Here is a 23572-nt window from a genome sequence, read left to right on the forward strand (position 1 = left end):
TACAAGTACTTCAATATATGCTTATTAACTTCACGGAGTATTAATACTTTATTTCATTTCCTTCCATTAAAAAAAAAATGTCGAAAAAGTGCAATTTTTTGGGCCGTTACAGTGGTGTTACCCCTTAAAAGTTAATGCATTTGTCACACGACCCCGCGCCACTGCACAGACGCGCACACGTACAGATGCATTCGCGCGCATGGCGCGGCCGCGGCGGCCCACTGGTTGTTAGGTTTTTAATGGATTTATGATTGAGGAGCGCGACCTAAAAAATTCCCCAACCACCAACCGAACGAGGGAAACGAGCATCGCAAATGAATACGGTTAATCTCGTTGCGTCCCTTCATCACGAAACAACCGCCGTGTGGGGAGGAGACGCGAAGAAGAGACAGAGAAAGAGGAAGCGAGAGAGAGAGAGAGAGAGAGAGAGAGAGACGCTCGGCTTGCACTTCATCAGCTCGCCTTTCTTTTAATAAGTACATCGAGCTTTGCGGTGAGCCCACCCCCTCTCGCACTCTTTCTTATTTCTTTTTTCTTTTTTTTTTCCTCACGTCAAAACGTGCTTCTAACCTCTCTACATTTATCACCGCCCACTGCAGCTTAAGCGGCAATTTTGTAGCGCGCTATGCATGTGCTTGCTTCAGCCGCCCCCGGGCAATCCCCTTAATGTGTACTTTTTCTCACTGTCATAATTGAGGAGCCGCCCGAGAAGGAGGCCGCGGCACTATCCCCGGGAATGTTCTTCTCTCATAAATTCCGGCCTTACGCCTCGCAAGTGCGCGCCTTTGTACCACGGCGCGCCTCGTGTTACGAGATATTAGAAAAAATTTTCGCGATTTTTCATGTGGCCCCGACGCGTTGTACTACACCGACGAGGAGCACTCCGCGGGCTTCCAAATAATCCGCAGGCATAATTTCATCATCGCGGGTCTGTTTTAATTGGCTTACTTGCCATCACGGGTGGCAGTGTTTGTAATTGAAATGTGTTTAAAAAGGTTCCGAAAAATTAAACAGTTTCTTAATACATTCAGATATGTTAATATTTAACATTTTAATGTATCAAGAATATGTTTCAAATGTATTGTATGTTAATAAAATTTATTCAACATTAAGATGCTAAAGATTATTTTACAAATTAATTCTAACAAGATCTTTATGATCTAATAAAATCTTCGTGACCAAATAAAAATATCGTTTATGCCAATAATATTAATTATGTTGTTAATCATTTTACATAAAAACCGATTAAAATAAGATTTGAAATTATTAAAAATATTAATTACTACAAATATTATTACTCATTAGAGAAATTTATTAAAACATTCTTTGGACTTTTATAAAGTTTAAAGAGCTCAAAAGAGGGAACTAATTTACAAGATATACATAATTTAAAATAGGAAGAAATAATTATTTTACCGCGACGATCAATTAACTTTATGCGAGATCGTCCAGAAAATATGCTTATATACTCTTGAAGAAACACGCAAATCCGATATCTCAAAATAAAACTTATTTTCTCGACCTTTCCAAAGAATTTCGACTGGAAACAATCTCTCAACGGGCGGTGGCTGTCATGAATTAAAAGTATCTCGCGTATCTTATGGCAGCTTCTTAAAGCAACTTTTAATAAGCTGGGCAAGTAGCTAATTATATTATCTTTACTTTTAGCTTGGCTCCTATTTGGCATATCTTCACAGCGGCGTTTAATTCCCGCTAAACAAATTTCCGATTCGACGGACTTGCAGTAAAATTTTCATTACGATGAAAGATAGAACAAAAGTTCGCGATATGCAAGCTACTTCGCCTTACGCGCTCCGAGATGGCATATCTAAAAGTTTATTACAGCTATAACATTACACGATTATGTCATCCTTTTAAAAGAGCATTTTTTCTCTGCGATACGATTCATTCTTTCCTATCTTTAAAGTTCTCAAAGATATTTTCAGAATTTTAGATAAAAAACATATATACCATAAATTCCAATTATTCAGATTAATATATCTATATTTTAGATAATATTTAAATTACTTTTCTGATTAATATTACAATGATCAACCACACAATTATTATGTGTGTGTGAAATAATATATACATTTTTTTTAGTTTTTTCAGTTTTGCGCTCCAGACGTATCTTGCTTTTAATTATGGATTACATAAAAGTAAAAATAAACTTCTTTTTTCGCTACCTTGCTTCATCTATATGAAATACTTATACGAGTTTGTGTCTTATATTTTATTTTCGTTAGGAGACACCGAGGCTCGTTGGCATAAGAGGCAACGTTGACGTTGCTTTCCGTTTTTATGAATTTATGGCTGAAGAAACAATGGAAAAGTTACCGTGAAATATTTTTTATAATATATTACGTACTTTTCTCTAAATTTTATTTAAATCAAACAAATATTTTAATAAATAAAAAGAAAACTGATTCAAGAGAAGATAATTAAATTTTCAAGCGTTTCAAAATTTCGTATTAATGTTCCTCAACTAGAGAAAATAAATTTAAGTGAGTATTATTAATTAAAAGAAAAGTTTCTGTTATGAAACTATATGACATATTATTTTGAGTAATAACCATAATTTGTTATAATAAAATGATTTAATCATACGTCTGTGTAAGGATGAAGCATGTTTAAGGCAAGCTTAGCTGGACTTACTGTAAGAAACGTGGAAACTTTCAGGTACGTCTTAATTATGACAAAATATTTTTTATTTAATATTTCTGTATTAAAGCAAGTTACATGAAAAATAGTTTACGTTTGTTTTCCTATAACAGCATTTTGCTATTTGATCATTATAAATAACTTTTAAAAGATGCAATCTTTTTTTAAGAAATACTTAACCGCGATCTATTTTTATTTCTATTATGTTTTCATTAATTTACATAATATGGAATTTGTTGTATAAGCAGCTTACACCGTGATTATGTCAATTTACCCCACTATCGGGGTAAATTGGCTATAATGCAGTGTGTTTGTATTTCATTTATTATACAAAGAAACTACACACAGTACACAGAATCGTTCCTGGCATGAAAATGTAGAGAAAAGTTCTTTCTACTGTATTACTATAGTTCAATCATAATAAATACTTGTTTAAAAAGTCGAATGTCTAAATTGTGTAAACTGCGTCAATTGAGCCTCGGTCTCCTCTATATTTTCTTAAATTAAATTACATTTTTCTTTCACTTTTTCTCATGCTTATTGCATTATTACTTAAAAAAAACAGGTGTGTGTATAGATATAAATAATGTACAAATGTATGTGAACGTTCGCAATGTATTGAGCTCGAATCCGTGGGTTCACTAAACCCAAATAAACTGTGCGCGAATCAGTCATCCCTGCGGGACTCTAGATATATCAATCGCGTATAAAGTCCTCATGTTATCTCTCGAGATTAAATCCGAACACTAACGACGGCTCGTTCGTCAACAATTAGCGGAAAAACGAACGGTGTACGAACAAATCCACACAACCGCACATTCCCCTGATCGTTGTCGTCGTCGTCGTCGTCGTCGTCCTCGTCAACGTCGTGCTTTTTCCTCCTTCCCCCATCTTTGACATAGCGATCGGCACTTCAGTCCCGGGCACTCTTTTTCCCGCTCGTCAGCCGGTCGAGCACCAAAAAGGAGGACGTTTTGACCGAGGCGCTTTATCGAGGGGCGAGCTGCCCGATCGACAATATCTCGACAATTCACCCTCGAGCGGAACGCTGCCGATTCCGTCCGTTCTTCTCCTCGCCATCACGTCCCACGTCCGCCGCAATCTCGTTCCCTCGTCCTTTAACACTTCTCTCTCTCTCTCTCTTTCTCTCTCCCTCTCTCCCGTTTCTCATATTTTCCCCATTTTATTTTTCCCCGGAAGGAGAGCCGGCAGCCCGTGGCTGCCGTGCATTCGCGCCTCCCACTTTTCCGGCGCGGCGGTCCGCATGTATCAAAGGTACATAATAAATTGAATATTATATCCAACGGCGCGAACGATAGGACGAGAGAGAAAAAGAGATAAGGAGAGACGAGAGAGAGAGAGAAGGAGGGAGGGAGGGGAGGAGAGAGAGGAGAGGATAGAGAGAGCTAGGAGAATCGGTGGAGAAAGAAGAAAGCGATACCGTATAGTCCTGCGGGCCTGCGCCATGCGAGTTGAGCGCGTCCCGTCACGACGAGCGTCCCGACGCCGCTCTCTCGACTCGCACGACGGCGCGGCCAGCTCGACGCAGTCAGTACACGCGTCCCGACGCCCGGGAATGCGTCCGTCGACGGAGGTGTAGTTTCGCCGCGCGAATTCACGAATCGTGCGGGTGACAACTTCGTCGGAAAAACGTGCAAAATTCGCGGGTCCACTCGAAGAGGGAAAAAAAAAGAGTGCGCGGACAAGCGGAAAAAAAGGGATATACGCGCGTATATGGCGCGCCGTGTCACACTCTTGCCAGTATAATGCTACACTTTCTTCGCGAGGTAATATTCCTCGATGGAATTATCAAGTTTTGTATTTTTTTTTTCTTTTCGTTAAAGTTGGCAGTGAAGTTAATTTATTTTCCCGTTAAACACATCTTCCCGTTAAGCGGTGATGTCACGCTCGAGGATCTGAATCCTGTTCAGTACGACCGGAGTGAGTTTGACATGTAGATAACAGTCCATTGTCGACGTGGGTGCGGAGTGGCCTTTGTAATTTGGACGCGCTGTGTGCGAGGCTGAAGTAAAAGACGAGAGAAAGGGAAGAGATATGCCTTACGTTAGCCCGTCACGGTGCAATTGCAGTGCAGTTGCGTCCCTTTTTTTTCCTTCTTCCGTGATAAGTTGCCCCGGTGCTGAGCATGGCAGCGCCGGGGATTTCGAATAAAAATCGACGCGTGTAACGCGTAAAACCGGTGTTACTGCGAACGTTAACGCAAACGATATTGTTAAAAGGACATTTTGGAGCATTTTACGCAAGCAGTGAGTTATTGCGCTATATTTTACGTTATGCGTGGGTGTTGCAGCTTACATATTCTCTTTTTTATCCCCTCCACTGTTATACGGGCCGCATACCGAGCGCGTTTCCCGGTACGGAAAAAGAAGAAAGCGTGCGGAAATAAAGATGCGTTTATACGACGCAGTTTTACGAGAGGTGAAGTCTGCGAACCAATATATCTGACGACTATTAACAATTTCGACGAATTTATATCTCAGACACAAAACCCGAATTAAAAATGCCGGCTTCAATATTTTAGAATAATATTTCCGAATAATATTTTTGCGACTCGATAATGCGATTCGATAATCAATCTTTACAGCCAAATAACTCTTTTAAATTTAAATTTTATTTCTGGTTTTTTTCCATAATCTGTAAAAGATTAATCTTCATAAGTATTACATTTAAATATCATGATAATTATTTTCCAAATTAAAACTATGTTGAATTAAAAGTACGAAATTATTTAAAAAATATAAAAATTTTATCAATTTATTTATATAAATACGTTATATATAACACATTAAAAAATCCGTGTAAAAAAATCTTTTTCTAAGAATTAATATCTTACGATTTTTATTAAGAAAAGATCAGTTTCCGACGATGACACCGTGCATTGCACGAAATACATCCATTATCGAACTCTTCGTATATGCGGACATTAAAAATGCATTCGTTCATATCTCCTCAGTCTTGCAAGGAGAAATACATGGCATCTATCTAGATAAATCGAATGGAATCGGGAGATATATACATTTGAAGAAAACAAGATTAATCGTAAAGAAAAAAATATTAAATTCGCTTCGTCAAAATAGAATTTATTACAGTTTCGAAACGAAGGAAATATTAAATATAGATTTTCTTATAATAAAATCACAATGGATTTTTGTGAAGCTTGTTGCAGAACGATCTATCAGATAATATCCGCTATAAATGTTAAACACACACATTTCTGTATATGTATTTCTTTCGGATCGAAATTCCAATTCCATGTTCCCTCATGAGAAACTAAATGTCGTGTAGCGACGTGATTATGCGAATTCACCGTCGTAGAACGCTTAGAGCAATTCTATTCAGATGAAAATGATGTTTATGCACGATTTGCGTGATATCCAAATTAAATCCATTTTCGCACAATGCCGGTCACTCATAAAGCAGACATATGTCCGTCCGCGGTATTATATGCTGGAATTATTCTTCGCGTTTATGGAAGAGAGCCAGAGGGAGAGGAGCGATTCGGTGCGCGATGCGATAGCCGGAATAAATCATTCCGAGTGATATAACGTCGTCGGTATGAGGGATCGCGCGGATCGCGGAGATTCCTCGGCGGGGCCGGAATCAAATCTGCCCCATTTGGCGCGCGAAGGGGGAGGAAGAGTGTGTATTATCATAAGAAAAAAGATTATTGAGAAGGCCGCTGAGATAGAGTCTCTCTCTCGGTAAATTGATCGGCCGCCCGGGAGTTTTTCCGCAACGTCGTTTCGGACGCGATTAACTCGGCTTGGATGCCGATTTTCGGCCGGCACGATCGATTCCCGGGGTTGAGCCGGGGGAATCGACGAGATTGGCTGAAGAGAACGACTATTAGGGAACGACAGTTTAAGCCCGCCGACTACACCAGTAAATTCTTTCGTCGTATATCACTTTTTTTATATTTTCTATTCGCGCGATAGGGATCAATGTCACTTCGGGTTAGCGTCTCCCGCGTGTTTCACGTACACGCTGCCATTTCATCATATTTTATAACGATCCCAGTGTATTCTGCCAATCTTGGTATTGATCATGACACCGAACGATAAACTGTTCGTCGAGAGTATGACATACACGAATTTTAAGTTAAAGTTTGGCCAAAATAAAAAAGATGTGCACAAGTAAAAACTAAACTATTAAAAACCTTTTCTAATATATTTTTTATCAAAATATAAGAAATCGAAATAGTACATATTATAGTTTTTTTTTCGAAGAATTAATGATATTTGTAGACAAAGACATTTTTCTTTTTTTATAGACGTGAATCGATACTTTTACTTGATCATTATAAATAATAAAAAAAATAAGAATATAAGAAGAAAATAAGATAAGTAAATATAATATGTATGTACATGTATAAGTATGTTGCAAGAAACGGCAATATAGGTAAATCTAAATTTCTAAATAAAATTTTAAAAAAACTTGCCATTTTCTACGATACAAGGTAAGGTCAAAAAGTTCCCGGAATTGGTCAATAACAATTTATTGAAATAATATACAGTATTTACGTTATTGTCCTTCAAAGTACTGTCCTCCTGCATTTACACACTTGTTCCACCGTTCATACAATTGTTCAAAACACTCCTGGAAGTCATTTTTGGAAAGTTTGTTCAGCTCCGTCGTATTTTCCATAATCTCTTCTGAATTAACAAAACGGTGTCCCTTCAACAGTACTTTGAAGGACAATAACGTAAGTATATTATTTTAATAAATTGTCATTGACCAATTCCGGGAACTTTTTGACCCTACCTCGTAAGTTATATTTTTTATTTGAGAATCATTTGTTTCTAAAAATAATATAATATGACTTCTTCTCTCACTCTCTTAAGCATTAATTTTACGATTTTTTTTTAGCGTGTTGAATAAAAGACTTAGAAGAAACGTATGTACCGAGGTTCTCGCTTGCGCTAATCCTTTTTTCGGAAAATCCTGAAATTCCCGCAGTGAAACGAGAACAGGAAACTTTCACAGTCATTATTCCACAGCGAGGAGTGAATTTACGTTCGCGGGAGGAAAATTTGGTCGCGTATAAATCTCTCGTGGATTCGTGTTTTTCGCTTAGCGTTTCTAGGATTTTAGCATTTTCCCAAACGCGGTTTCTATCGCGCTATCGTACAGCAGAACCGATTGGTATTCCGGCTTAGCCGTTATAACATTCGCCTCTGAACTCTTTTCCCTGCGGCGATTGTTTGTGGGGCGGGTAAACATCCGGTCCGCGGTAAACGCGCCTAAGAGAGTAGAGTTATGGAATTTTCTACTTATACAGACAAGATCATCTTTATGGATGTTGATATCGCCAATCTCTCTTCGCTCGACGGGTGGCTCGCGATAATGGCGAAAACCAGATTTATAGGCGCGCGCTTTTACTTCGCGCCTTGTAGAAAATTACCCCTGTAGTAGATGGCGTCGGATATATATTACGTCTGAAAAGTGAACGAGAGAAAGAGAGAGTGGATCGGGATTAAATGATAGAAGCGATTCCGGCAATGCAGCGAGTAATGATGAGCCGGGATAATAAATTCAATAAAGGCGTATGAGAATAATGCATTCGATCGAAGAGACACGAGGCATCCGGAGGGTGGATAGGAAAAATATTTTCAATAAGAGGAGAGAGGGGGGAGAGAGAGAGAGAGAGAGAGAGAGAGAGACAGAGAAAAATCGAGCTGTGAAAATTACAGCAGCGGAAATGGAGCGAGAATTAAACTCCGTGGGACGGATTAAAATATTTTCACGCGACGATAATTGAGGAATAAAAGATTTTCGCCGTGCTCGAATAAATCAAGCGCCTCTTCGGGCCGCGCGCGCGGTCCCGGAGATTTCTCTCTCCCGTATCTTATCGAATCGAGATGCCGCGAAGATATATGTGCGATCCTCAGATGAAACGCGAAAGTACTTCGTCCGTATCGTCGGATTCATAAAATAAAAGGAAAGAATAAAAAGAGCAGATGCCGCCGACATGTCTGGTACAAGACGCCTGAATTTATCGCGCGCAAGATCGATCGCGAGATCGATACGTCATGATTTCACTTTACGATGTGCCGGTCGGGGGATTAAAGTCGAGTGCGCGGGAAGGCGCAAGAGAGAGACCCCCGGCACAGTCGGGATAGAAATAAAATCACGATCCGAAATATTTTTTTACGCGCAGATAACCGAACGCCGGGGAGATTTTCGCTCGGCCGGGGAGCTAAACTCGAGCTCAACAGCTTGGCCCCGGGTTTTTCCCTTGGCTTCCATCAGATAAAATTGCAAGAGGAGAAGCTGCTTCTAAAGACCCGAGAGGTAAAAGAACCCCGGGGAAGTACCAGTCGGGAAGTGAGGCCGAAATTAAGAGCCGAACGGGGTAGCGGTGCCGGCGCGGCGACAGCCACGACGAAAATATCCCGTGGTGATACTCGAAAATGAGAGTATTTTCGCGCGATACAAAAGTGGCAGAAGTAATCAGCGGGATATAATATCTCGGGTATCTCTCCTCTTGACCCGAATCTCTCAAAAAATCACGATGCTTTTGCCGGTAAATCTTTCCCTTCGCCCCGGCCCGAGAGGACCATCGATCACACGTAAGCGTGATGGGACAAAGAGCTCATAATCTGACATCGGCGTGCCACCGGGAGAGGGATGGTGGAGTGACGACGAGCGAGAGGAAAAAAAAGGAGGGAAGAGAGGAGGGATGGGTAACGAGCGTCGGACGCGAGACAGGACCGAAAGGGGTTTTCATTTGGTCCTGCCGTAAATAAGAATAAGTAGTTATACTCGGCGTATAAGCGCGCGGCGGAAGAGGAGCGCTAAATTCCGCCTCGTGCGCGGACTGGAAATCTCCGCCGCTAAACGGCCGAGATAGTTATTTACGGGATGGTGTAAAGGATAGTTGTCTCGCGCGTGTTTCCCCAAAGGGCGACGACCAACGAGCGACCGCGTCTCCAACGTCCCCAGGATGTACGACCCAAGTCCGGCAAAACACTTTGACGGTCGATTCTCCTCGTACATTACGTGGAATTGCCGTGAACTTAGTGGCGTTTATACGTCGCTTGACAAATGTATCGATCGAGAAAGGAGACAAGGAGAAGCGCGCAAAACGACGAAAAGAAAAAACCAAAAGAGACACGAACGGGAGAAAAAGGGTATGGGGCGCGTGAACGGGAGGAAAGTTCTCGCAACACGTTAACCGGTTCGCTCACCGTCGCCTTCGGCGGTTCGAGGATGTTCGGCTACAGGGGGTGGGCTCACTCTCGGAAAGCTTCGTTTTCTCGCGATAGGCACGGCCGATTAAGTGAGCCGTTTACCTCCCTTTACCTTTAGTTTAGTGTACAGTTTTTAGTTTATACGTTGTGTATTTTGTTATAAATCTTTCCGTTCTTTTAATCTCAAGATTATTGCCACCATTATTCTGACGATTTTCTTTCTTTCTCTCTCGTCGTTGTTATATCACGATACAATGGAACTGTTGTTTATTAATATTATATTTTCTTAATAACTAAAAAAAATTCTTTTAAGACATTTTATTATTTAAAATAATAAAATACAAATAAGGAAAAAATTATATTATTCTTAAATAAATAAATATTAAAAAGTCAGATTAATCTCTCAATATTAATCTTAAATTCTATTTCTCCTTTACCCGTTTATTCACACATTTTGTTCAATTCGCAAAGAGTTATATCTGTACATTATTAATGCATTATTAAATTTCAACAACCACATAGAAATAAAAAGACATAACGAGGTAATGTACGAGATGTAGTGAAACACACGAGATGCACTGTATTCATTTCATTGAGATTTTCAAAACTGGGCTTCTTCAAGTATCATCATCAATAAAATGTTGTTTTGCTTTTCCAAAATTGGCTTTTTGACGTATAAATCGATATGGTAGCGGACAAAATATTTTTCAAGTTGTAACGTGAAACGTGAAAATACGAAAGCTTCTCTAGCATCTCCAATAAATTTGGAAAATATTTACGTATCTCTTACTGCTGATGAAACAAACTTTAGCTCTAATAATTGTAATTAAAGTTCCAATGTTCCGGGTACATAATATGTGCGAGATAAAGCGCCGCGATTTTAATACATCTTTAAATATAGCCATTGCTTGTTTTAATATCATACATTGAAACATTTTGGAATAATTCGCAAACATTTCGCGAGTATGCTATTATCGTTCAGTTTCAATTCATTTCGTATTTTCATGATTAATTAATTAATTAATTAACTATTGTATGTTTGGGGTATTAATCAAAATGTATCACAAAATATATCACGTCATATACACATTGCAACACCTTGCAACAATTACCGCGGATAATCGTATCTGAATGCAATAAATGTCGGAAAATTTCCTCAGTATTTCCTCCAGTAGTAAAATTTTAAGATGTAGAGAGGGAAAAACAAGAGAGAAAGGGAGAAGATCCCGTTGACAGAGAACCGTGGGTTTGTTATTCTCGTTCAGCTTTTCTTTCGTTCTTTCAGAATGAGGGTGGCACGGCTATTACTGTGCTGCGTACTTCTCGAAGACTACAGCACCAATCTCGGCGGAACGGCAATTACCAGTGACGCCATGCGCCAAGACGGCTCCTCGTCCGCGACGAATCCGACGCTATCAGGTACATACCCGTATATACTCATCTGCATATTGCCGGCTGGTTTTTCCTTTTCTCGCTCCTCCACGCCCCGTCGCGCAGGGGAGAGAGCTCGCGGAGAGACGGAAATTCTCGTCGGCGTTAATGGCACGTGCCGAGGAATGCGAGCGAGCAAATATCCCGTATTACCGTCGGAAAAATAAAGGACACTCGCTCCAAGTATCTTTTACTCTCGGTCCCCTCCAATAAACATTGGTAAATTGTTCGGAGGGTCCCACCCTCGAATATATTTCAACTTAACATACAACGGGACTCGCAAGGCTATTCCTTATATTAGATTGTATCCCGCATAATTTATAGTTTGTATTCGACCCGAATACAAATCTTCCGTTACTTGACGTAATATGTTAATTTTAATTAATTTGCGGTGTAAAAGTGAAACCAAATAAAACATTTACATATCTCATACGTAATTTAAAAACAAAAAAAATTTTGATTTATATTTAATATTTAATATATTAATACTTATATTCATTCATATATAAAATAATTGCAACAAATGCTATTCGATTAATGAGTTTTCGACAATCTAGAGAGAATTTAAAATTTTTTGAACATTAGACAATTCTTCTGATGATCACTATTATAAACTTTTTTGAAAAGTTTACATAAAACAAAAAAATTTAATGATATTTTATATGCTTGTAATAGATATGAAGGAAAAAAGAAGCATATTTCCTGAACGCAGTTAATTTAAACGTGCAAACCTTAATTTCGTTTCTTTGGAATCATCAATTCGATCACGGTAATACGAAGGCTGTATCCCCTTTAAAAGTGCGGTGCGGTTTTTCAATTATTTGATAAGATCGCGTGTTCCTCTCGTGTCGATGATCGGGGTATTTGACCGGCAATAATCGGAGTAAAAGGGAATCACTTCGCGTTGCGTGCCAACTCGTAAATAAACGCCGTAACGTCACGTGTTTCCTGCACGAGCCTCGGCATCCACTCGGCGACGTCTGAAGGGTTTCTCCCCGCGTAGCATATAAAGCTTTGTGAAAAATCTGAATAATGCATTGTGAAATATTATCTATACGTGGTAGATTTATACGGTGTTGCGCTGGCGATACGTTGTCTGCCTTTATCACAGAGCCCGATAATATTTGGCGAAGAAAGGGAGAAAAATTTCCTCACGCAAACCTCGAGCCGACACACGAAAACGTGGCTTAAACAGCTCAAACAGTCCAAAATACCTTTTCAAACAAACAAACAAACAGGAAATGCATCGAGGGAAATTTAGTTTTTATCGCGACGTGCAGTCACACACAAAAATTTACTATTTATTAAATGGAATTTTTTTTGCAGAGCTTAGTAAAATTTTATGCACTGAATGTCAGCAATTAAAAGGAAACTACTTTCACGTGTATAACTACAAATATTGTACAACGCAAAACGCAGTCACGTTTTTCATATTTGTCAACAACCGAATAATAATACAATCAGCTTTTCAGCAAATTTATCAAAGAACACTTCTCATTTCATTTTTAATCATGCATCGATCTTCCGAATAATTCGTGTAAACTGTAACTAGCAATAAACCCAAATACTTTAATGGGAAAATACATGTCATGGGGACTGCTCGTGAAATATTTCGAATAGTATAACGGCCGTCGGACAGAGCAGTGAGTTTGCAGAGTAAACTCGATGCATGCAGATTTCACGCACGTTTATTTTCGCGGATTGTTCAGAAATCGCGGCTTACAAACTCGCCGGATCACCTTCATTTTTTTTCCCTCTCTCGCGGCTTCTACACCCACGAGCGCATTATCACTTTCTGGCGATATTTTATAAAGCTAATCGTCGGTACATTTAGAGATACGCGGCCGGAAAATCGCGTACGTGTGTCAAAACAAGAGTAAATAAATATCCGTATTTTTTTCTCAATTGTTGATAGTGTAATTAAAAATGGGGAAAAACATGTGCATGCGTGTAAAAACATTTACGTACGTCCATTAGCGGTTTACACTCCATTAAAAATAATATTATTATAAAACCAATATTATAATATGACATGTAAAATTTTTCATTAAATTTCCAATAGGTTGCAAATGAGATTAATATATTTCTTGCGAGCGAAAATTTTGTTATGAAAATTCTCAGTCGCGCGCGTATATCTTACCAATTTGGCAGCGCCAACGTGCAAAATCGCCGCAAAATAACGTTAAAAGAAAAGAAAAGAAAAACATATGGAACTTTATCAGAGTAGTCGCGAGACGAGAGACGTAAACGAGAGCGAGAGAAGAATGGAGTCGCGGAGAACGCCCTGGTTGGCGGAGCGGAGGGGGGGGGGGAAGGGGGATTGTCGACGTCGTCGCCGTCGTTGCGTCCGAAGTTGAAGTGGTTCTAGTCCGGCCCGGGCATTGCAACCGGGTCCATGCCGGTTAGTTCGCCAAGTTTTTCCTTTGAGGATGAAAGATATTAATTAAACTGTCACAGACACGGTAGCATGCGCGCGCGCACGCGGAGCCCTTGCCCCCCCCCCCCAACTTTATTTCGCCACTTAACAAGTTTACCACTTAGGCGCGCCAATGTACGGACGGGCGGACGGGGCGCAGACCGTTGGCAAGTCATCCCTTTACCGAATCTAACGCGTGATATTTATGCGCGCGATAGAGAATAGACGGAATCACGGCGGGGCGCACGCGAAAACGTGACGTATGCATGCAGAGGATTTGGCCAATTATGCGTCAGCGTGCCTGGGGCTTGATGCACGCCAGAAACAGACAGGTCGTTTATAAATTCCCTTTTTCTTCTTTTTCCTCTCTCGCTCTCTCTCTCTTTTTCTTTCTCTCCTTCTTGTAACTTTCCTTTTATTTATATTTTATACATCCGTTTCCGGCAAGCGCATTTCAATTACAACTATGTGCAATACATATGCAAATTTTCGAAACTGCAGAAATACAGCGTAAAATTAAACTTTTAGGAAACTCAACCTCCGACAAGCTGTATCATTAAAATATCAATGAAATTATAGACTACCTGCACAAATATTCTAAATCATTTTGACGTCTAAAATTTCTTAATTTTCAGTTATGTATTTCGGTTAGATATTTAAAAAGGAAATGTCCGCATAATAAATGGCTCTTTTATCTATCAGCCGTTTTCTTTATTTAACTTCACCTACTTATATCGAACATCTTCAGACAACTGACAGCAATTCCACTGAATATTTCGATAGTCGATAACCGATAGGTGAAACTGGAGCATTATGTAAAAAGATGAGAACAAAATGCGCACTAAAGCGAAATTTGCTAAAAGCAATCCTTTGATCCTCTACAGAACAAGTGAAGTCTCATGCTTTTAAACGTTAAAATATCTACAAGTGAGATTTGCCAATAGCTGCATCGCTCGTCAATAATCAGTACGTAAATGTCGCGGATATCTTTCGAATCCATCTTTCGAAAATTAATGCAAGAATTGAACGTAAATTCAGAGCAAAATAAAGTATAATCCTTGATATAACTCACTCAAAGTTCGATCATTACTAAATACTTATTGAAAGAATTTGATCTAACGTATTTAAGCTAACATATGTTAATTTAAATAATTAATTTAATTTTTTTAATCTTAATTATTTATTTAATAAAATGTTTAAAATTAAAATTTAAAAAATTAAATTATTTCGTACCACAAGAATTTTCCAGGCATATTAATTTGTATTTCGTTCAAAAGCACTTGAAATATGTTATATTTATTTTCTCATGTTAAATTATTTCATATTAAACTATCTCTTCTCAAGAAATATAATTTCTTAAAAAAAATCACAATAAACCTTTTCTTAATTAATCGTAAGTTCTCCCAAAATTAATCGAAAGTATAAGAAATAATTTTATAAGAAATAATTCATTTGAGAGAATATTATGCAATGATACGAAACGGTAAGAGGATCGATGTACCGGATGTGTTGATTTCATATGTGCAATGATTAAGAGAGGATGTAGGTAATGCAAGTTGCATACGTTGCTATCATTCAGATAGTGTAACGATCTTATCTATCAAATGCCACAGTACGCGCGTGATGTCAGATTCTCGTGTGTAATATACTCGTACGTGTCTATCTGCGTAATACGTGACGTCGCAATACGTCTGCCTATCCGCGCTGTGATATGTCATTCCAGATAGTTCATAATATGGATACATTGTGGGCAAGTAGAAACAGAGAGCTTTAAGCTTTGCTTTGCTTCGGCTGCTTCAGTTCACTGGTACACATAAATAAATATATTTTATGTAAAATCTTTGAAACAGTGATAAATAGGAAATAATGTGTAAGGTTGTAAGTCGCGGTTCGAAAAATTAAATATTTGAGCAATATCTTTTTGCAAATCTGTTACGAAAAATATAAATTTAAAGCGAGATTACGAGAGCAAATTAATTAATTATTTCTTGCACAAATCATCAATTATTCAAAGCACGCAGAGATGATTACGAACATAAAATTAACAGCAGGATCTTCAAATAACAATTCGCAAAACAGACATTTGTCAGATACGTTTGCAAACAACTCGGCGACGATATGAATACAAGATCTATAATTAATCTGTGCTTTCAGCAAGAGATTGAAAATAATCCGCAATTATCTCCGGTGATTAAAATATTAAACCTAACGCGGCTTTACATTCAAAGTAAGCAGTAATCGGACGGTAAAATTCCAGAAATATCACTCTGATCGTTAGAAGTGCGATTAAGATGCGAGATTAAAGTTTCGCATTTAGTGTCACAGGTGCGACACGAGCACCATTCTCCGATAGTATTCCACGGGGAAACCCTTTAGACGTTAGCGTATACTATATAAAGCATACATATAAATATATATATATATATATATATATATATATTTATATGTATATATACATATATACACATATATATACATGTATGTACATACATGTATGCGTGTCCACGGTGTAGTGGGCAAAACGTAGTTAACTGTGTTTACACAACACATCCCGGTTGTACGGCTTCGACCATCGTCTCGAGGCCGTGCAGCCGTTCGCATCTGAGCACTGCTGTTAACGCCGAGGAAGCTTCGACGTAATGTGTAACGTTAAGGACGTTGGACCCATGTATAGAACCAATTACATTTGCGATTATATAGGTATACATCAACGCCGGGACATATGCAATTGCGAATATACAGGCACTCGTATATCTTCGCCCTCCCCCCTCCCCCCCTCCCCTCGAGTATTCAATTGTCGTGAACAAATTCGAAATCAAGCGAACCGAAACTTCGCCTCCTAAAATCCCTTGAAGGATGTCACTGTTTTTTAATCATGTAATTTTCAATGCTATAATGATGAAGCAATGGAGCATTAACTCTTTTTGAGACGCGCGACTTGACAAAATTTCCTTTCGTTGCTGATTGAAAAATGTAGTATAATGAAGCTTAATTTGAAGCGCAATTTTTAACGAAAGAAGTTTGTGCAGTCTGATTTATAAACGGAACCTTTCGCGGGGTTCTTATTTTGCCGTCGGGTCATGCTTAGATGTAGCGCTAATTAGCGCGCTAATTAGAAAGCCGTTGCAACGCAAAATATGCAAGTCCTTATCGTATCATTTATGATTAAAAAAACAAACGCTCAAGATTTACGATGCCGGCAGAAGGGGCGTCTAAAGGGGGGCTTTGAATTATGCGAAAAGAGCGAGATTTATTTAGGCGCCTGAACTTCAATTTTACAAAGAGCTCACGAACACCCGTTACGGCTCCTATAATTCCGGATAATCCAGGAAATTATCGATGACACTGAAACAATCGCTTCTCCGGCAGCAGTTTGACTTCCGCAAGTCCGTATAGGTACATCAAGGGGAAAGTGCGTAGACTCCCGAGACACTCTGTGTATCATATACCCGGTTATACACGATCGGCGCCCGGCACGTGTTTGCACGGTATGCGCCTAATATTAATATGTGCTACACCCACACGCCTGAATGAGGAATAGTTTCAAGCATAGTTTCTCGCTCGCGCTCACGTACTAGTAGTAATCTTCTTACACGTTAAGGACGCGCGCCCCGGGTACGGGGCATACGTGCGCGCGGGCTGGTATTAAAGGAACGAAGGAAGAGCGTGAGGTGAATTGCGAGTGCGTAATATACGCGTACACGTTATTTGGATGCGCGCGCGTGCAAACACGTACCTATGCACATATACATATATGTATATATATATGTGTGTGTGTGTGTGTGTGTGTGTGTGTGTGTGTGTGTGTGTGTGTGTCCTGTGCCGCTGCACGTGCACGCACGCACGCACGCACCGTGTTGTCCGTGGGAGCGAAGTTACAAATACAATTTCGCGCGTACTCCCACTCGTGCGGCCCGCGCTTATAGTCGGAGCCGAATAAAAAATGTTGGCAGATGCGGTCGCATTTTTACACAGCTCTGTGCCTTCCGCGCGAAATTTCCCGCGCGCGCACTTGGCCGATGGCGCCGTTCGCGCAATTGTCTTCCCCCGGACGCAAAAATATATCGCTTCTCTATTAACGCTGAAATATTTAATTTTCCGCGCGTGGACTGACAAATGCGACAGCTGTCTGCGTTTATTGCAACAAGTAGAAAATCCTTCGTACAGGGGAGGGGGGCCATTCGAAATTTGCATCCAACGCTTTATGTAACGAATCCCTTGCTGACGAAAACGCTGGGGAACGCGCTAATAATTTTTACGTATTTCACGCGAGTGAAACGGGGCGGCTTACGCGAATTATGTTCTAACGATGCTATAGCGCATAGTGTGCAACGCCTGCGTAACACAATACCGTGGTGCAGTTAATCTCAGACAGTTTACAAACTAAACTCCTAAACTATACATATGTATAGCGGGCCCTTGATTTTCAGTTAATTTCAAGTGGAATTTACTTAAACAGAATTTTGATTACCGCAGAATGGAATATTGCTGTACACGTATGGAGAATTAAGAAAACGAATGATGTGTGAAAAACAGCGTCGTTTAATATAGCGTCAACCCCGCGCGTAAAGGTGTTTATATTAATTTCCTTTATCGGGCGCGCTTTTGCCTCTCAGAATAATGGATTCGGTTACGTCACCTCGGCATCGCTCAATGTCGATCGCGTTTCCGCGCGAGAAACGAGAAAGAAAAGCCATCGAAACGGCCGTTCGAGGTGCTCGATCGAGCGCGTTGAACGCTTGTAAATTTCTCGTTGACTCCGGTAAACTTTTCACCGCCGCGTCTCAGGACGGTACACATTTCCGCGCCGTATTAACCGATCGACCGAGCGGAGGCAACGCGACGTGCATTGTGTAACGTGATCGTGTGCACCGACTTGCATACGATCGTATCAGGGTGTATCGGTATGCATGTAATGTTAAGGTACGGATGTATATATATATATACACATGGTGCTCCAACAGGCGGGAAACCTCCGTGTTCCGCATGTGCGATCTTACTAATTTCCGGGATCGAAGCTTGTCCCCCGAGAAGGGTGGACTGAAGATGGGAATCGTAGCGAGAGAGAGAAGGTGCTAACAGCGAAAGAACGAGATAGAACAGAGAGAGATAGAGAGAGAGATAGAGAGAGAGAGAAAGGAGAGAAGGGGAAGGAGGAAGAGAGAGAGAGAGAGAGAGAGAGAGAGAGAGAGAGAGAGAGAGAGAGAGAGAGAGAGAGAGAGAGATTCGGATAGGTGAAGATAGCATGGGCGTGAATTCGATTAATTAAACTTCGAATTCGCGCCGCTTCGCGGAAATGGAATTATCGCGGCGTATAGTCGACGACGGCGGCAGCGGCAAATGCATCGGTTTGGGGACAGCGAGCCACCGACACCACCATCACCGCCACCAGAAGGGTGGTTACGTCTGCGACGGGGGTGTAACGGCGGTATTTGGAGGTCGAACCGTGTAACAGCTTGCGTTTGTGGAGTGTGGGCGGTGGAAGGATGTGGGATGGCAAACTAACGCGGGAGAACCGACGATATACCTATATATTTACGGCACCCGGAGTGCGGCGCGGCGCGGCGCAATAGAGAAAAGTTTCGGCAGGGATTCGAGCCGTGAGAATTTAAAATCCCGCGAATCTGGCTAAGACCGTCGGACTTTTCCCCCCTCGACTTCGAGTGGCGTTTCAATAATCCGCTTTGGTATCGCGCCGCTTAGCCTCCGCCGAGGCGAGGAAGAGCCGGGCAGGCGTTTATTAGGTTCTCAAGTCGAGAGTTCTCTCTGCCGTTGATCGATTGCCGACATCCGCCGCGAGTTGTGAGAAATACCGATTTCTCTCGCCCGTTACACGTGTATACCAAAATCACTTGGAAAATTGCCCGCATCATGTCTGCGATCGCTTGCGATTTTCTCTCGAGAATATAAGGGAGCTACGCTCTAGTAATAAAATACATAAAACTTGAAACAAAGAGAAAGAATTTTCTCACTATATTTCTTCGCACATGTCAAAGAAAAATATTATTAAATATAATTTCATTTAATTCCATTCAATTTAAATAAATATTCTGTTATTATAACCGATTGTGTTTATTTCAATATATTTCATGCAATTTATTTCTTAGGTTCAAAAATTTCTACTTATTTCAATATTCGTTAGATGATTTAAGAAATGTAATAAACAAAAATAAGAAAATCTGGAAAATTTCCTTAAATAACTAATAAAAGATCAACATATATATGTGTGTATAAAAATTAAAAATTCGTGTAATATAAATACAGATTATAAATTATTAACATCGATTAATCATATTTTAAGCATATAAAAGTAAGTGACCAAGATTATAACTGACTAATAAAGTTGAAGAAACTTATAAAATCTCTCAACTTCTAGAGTGATGGTTCGATAATCCGCTTATGTCATCACTTTGGTTACAAAAAAAATTATGAAAAGTCTGCATCTTTATTGGTACGGTAAAATAAAATTTCAGTGAGGAAGAAGTAATATCTTTACCGAGAGAGGTACTTGTTATAGACATCAAATCTTATCTCTTGTCTTGAAATATTTTCCTCATTCATACAAGTTATCACTAATATCATTACTTAATAACATGGAAATATATATATATATATATATATATATATATATATATATATATATTAAAACAAATTACAAATTTAAAAAGAGAGAAAAATTAACACAGAATTAAATCACGAAGCGAAATAGTAAATGACATTAAATCACACAGTCATGTGAATATCAAATAGAAATAAAACATGCTTTATAATATGATGCAGATTGATGGACGATGATACGGAGATGTTTAAAAATATATATACATATATATTTTATTTATTTTTACAAGTAACTTGTTATAGGCAAAATGAAAACTTCCAAAAGATCGACGTACCGAAAGTTGAGAGATGGAGTTTGACAGATTTATAACATCTAATCCGTCGCGGGGAACGTACGGTAAGCGAGATAAAAAAGCGACGTAGAAGAAAAGGAAGCGTATGTCACGGCTTGTACTTCCTTTTCCCCTTCGTGGCGTAGACAGCGTTGATGATAAAAATCCTTTTGCAGCCGCATAATATCATAATAACTATGTAAATCAGACCGCCGTAGCAACCCACAAACAGAGAATCGGATATTCGTATGCTAAGCCTCAACCCGTTCTGCACACCGTAGCCGCCATTTCGCTTTGACATGCACTATATATCCGCTGTTACCCCGACAACGAGCCGGGCTCTCGTAAAAAAGCATTATTTAACTATCTACTCTTTCGGTATTAACGGTTGCCAGCTATGGTGACATCAAACAAATCCTCTCTTGCAAAAAACACCGGGGCGTGCGAAAAGTGTGTATGTGTGTACATATGTGTGCATATGTGGAGAGGTAATGCGAAAATGTACGCGTATCGCGTATCGAAAAATCGCTTAACTTTAATAAAAATTCCAACTGTCAAATTGCAGTATAATTTAAAAGATTTCGCGTTGTAACGAAACGCGTGCGTGCCCGGCATCTCTCGAGGTCCTTCGCTAGTAAATGAACTCTCTATCGGATTACAAAGACGAGTTAAACATTTATCGGTCTTTACGACGAGTTCAAGAAAAGTTTAAAAAAGCGACTTTGCCGGGATCATATTTACATTGAGAGAAGTTCGAGATAAGTATAGAGAAGGAAGCTCGCGCGAATAGGAGTTTTTAAGAAAACTTAAAACAAGACGTGCACAAAAGCTTTTCAAAATATCCAGCAAAATATTAAAAAAAAAGAGGAACGAATTTAATATCGCAGAACATTCTATGAAAGAATGCAATGAAATATTGTACGCATCATTAGAAAGTTTATCTAAAACAAGATAGAAAATATGAAAATATAATAATTGTACAACTTTTTTATATATAATAATTGTAATAATTGTACAGATCTACAATTTTTCTGTTTTCCACATGTCATATTTTTACTTTTTACAAATCATTTTTAGATTATATTTATATTTCAAACAATTTTCCCAAAAATGTGTGCAAGGTTTTGAATATCTAATTCTGTTTTTCTCAAAATCGTACACGCTACAGTATCCTAACGGTTTAATTTCTTTTACTCTTTAATTATTCTTGTTTTTCATGAACCTCGTTAATAATAAAGTCGCGGAAATTGGATGCGCATCGTACAATAAAAAATAAATTGACTCGCAGTGAAGGTTGAAGCTTTTCCGGTCGTACACAATGAAAAATGTTTAAAGGCGATTATACGTCTCTCGAGACGGCCATAGTCATGTATAAACATAGCGTTTCGACAATGAGCCGAGCGCCACAATGGATTTAATAAGCAGTCGTAAACGTGTTACAACCAGTCGACAACGCGGTTGAATGAGACTTTAAACGTTGTGCATGCAGATGGTGCCGCCTTCCGTAAAGTCGATGCGCGGCATTTATTAATCGTAAGCTTTATATAATTACCCTTTGTAATTACGTCAATCGCAATATTGTGCGTCATTGCATTATTATGCCCCGTGTGAAAATTTCACGTTATAACTGGTCGTTACGTCGATTATTACATAACGCAAACTCCGCATTTTATTGGTTGTATATACTTACTATTAATACAATGTAAAGCGAACACAATATAACAGATGTGATGTAATTCGTTCGATATTATTTGAGAAGTGGCGTGAAAGGGTTGAAGCAATCTTATACCGAGTTATTCGTGTGAGTTACAGGAAAGAGGGGCACGAATCAGATTCGCGCGGTGTAATTACCATACGTGGCACGGAAATCTTATATGAGGCGCGCTAATTAATCTAACACAGATACACGCACGAATATATTGCGTCGCATTAGCCTCTTACGGAACTTCGTGCTTTAGTTTGACTGTAGAGTATTACGAGACACCTTCTTGCGCAAATGACGTAAGGTGTAGCGGAGACGCCGGCTATGGTGTCAGGATATTATAATTTACCAGGACTTTAAAATATACGGGGTCGTAAATATTTTGTCAAAAGCACAAAAGTTCATTATGTATTTTAAGATGGTAGTATCGGAGAAATATCTCGCGTCGCTTAAAAATGCTCTTCGGGTGAGGAATTTCCAGCTCTCGTCAAAGATCGAGGTTTCCCGCTGCACTTCTGTCTCAAACTTGACATTTAATTACGTGCAGAACGTAACTGCGAAGAACGCTGTTTTACTTTTACGACCCGTCAAATATCGCGTAATCGCGCAAACATTAATAAGATCGTTCGGGCAAATTTATCGGGTGGATTGTTTATATTTTAACCCGGGAACGGGAACGGATACGGCCATTGACATAGTGATACCGAGGAATATTCGCCAAATACGCTAGAGGGTTTAATAAATGCAAGATGATATCGAAGTTTTGCGATGAAAGTTAAGCGCTCTTCGAAGAGAGCGACGCGAACATCGGGGCGAAGCAGCGAAGGCCGTCTCGTCGTCCGCGAGCGTGGCAGCCGAACTTCCGGTGTCGTCGTAGTCGGTTTTTCTTTTCTTTTTTTTTCGCAAATTAATGCTTTCGCTCGAGATAAAAATTTGCTGAGCCTTGCGCGCACCGAAAAAGGAAAAGAGAAATATTTACCCTTCCGGCGAGCGAGAAGTTGGCCGTGCCTCGCCCTCCCTATCCTCCTCCTTATCACGGAAGTTGGCTATTCTGTCGTAATAACCGGGGAACTTTGTTAAACTCTCGTTTAAGGAAAATCTCACTTTCCCGGAGCTCTTCTTCGGGGGCATTAATGGCCCCGATTCATCCCGGCCATCCGCGGCTGTCCTTATTAACTTAACGCAATACATGCCTCGCGCGTCAGCAGAGCGGTGTAAAACAAGCGTTTAGGGGGACTCGAAGACGGAGCGGGTAGTTAAT

General features: G+C 39.7%; 2 protein-coding genes across 2 annotated transcripts in view; one reads left to right on the forward strand and one right to left on the reverse strand.

Annotated features, from left to right (window-relative positions):
* LOC105449286 (protein pygopus) overlaps positions 1-23572 on the reverse strand; it is an 87709-nt gene that overhangs the window by 52326 nt on the left and 11811 nt on the right. The window lies entirely within an intron of this gene.
* Positions 4216-23572, forward strand: part of LOC105449284 (lachesin-like) — a 48693-nt gene continuing 29336 nt past the window's right edge. Inside the window, exons 1-2 of the mRNA XM_011688407.1 lie at positions 4216-4448; positions 11158-11291. Of these exons, the coding sequence (XP_011686709.1) occupies positions 11159-11291 (133 nt within the window). The 5' untranslated portion in view covers positions 4216-4448; position 11158. The remainder of the gene's footprint in view (positions 4449-11157; positions 11292-23572) is intronic.

This window comes from Wasmannia auropunctata, unplaced genomic scaffold (assembly GCF_000956235.1).
Source record: "Wasmannia auropunctata unplaced genomic scaffold, wasmannia.A_1.0 LD336076.1, whole genome shotgun sequence".
In the NCBI taxonomy this organism is placed as follows: Eukaryota; Metazoa; Arthropoda; class Insecta; order Hymenoptera; family Formicidae; genus Wasmannia; species Wasmannia auropunctata.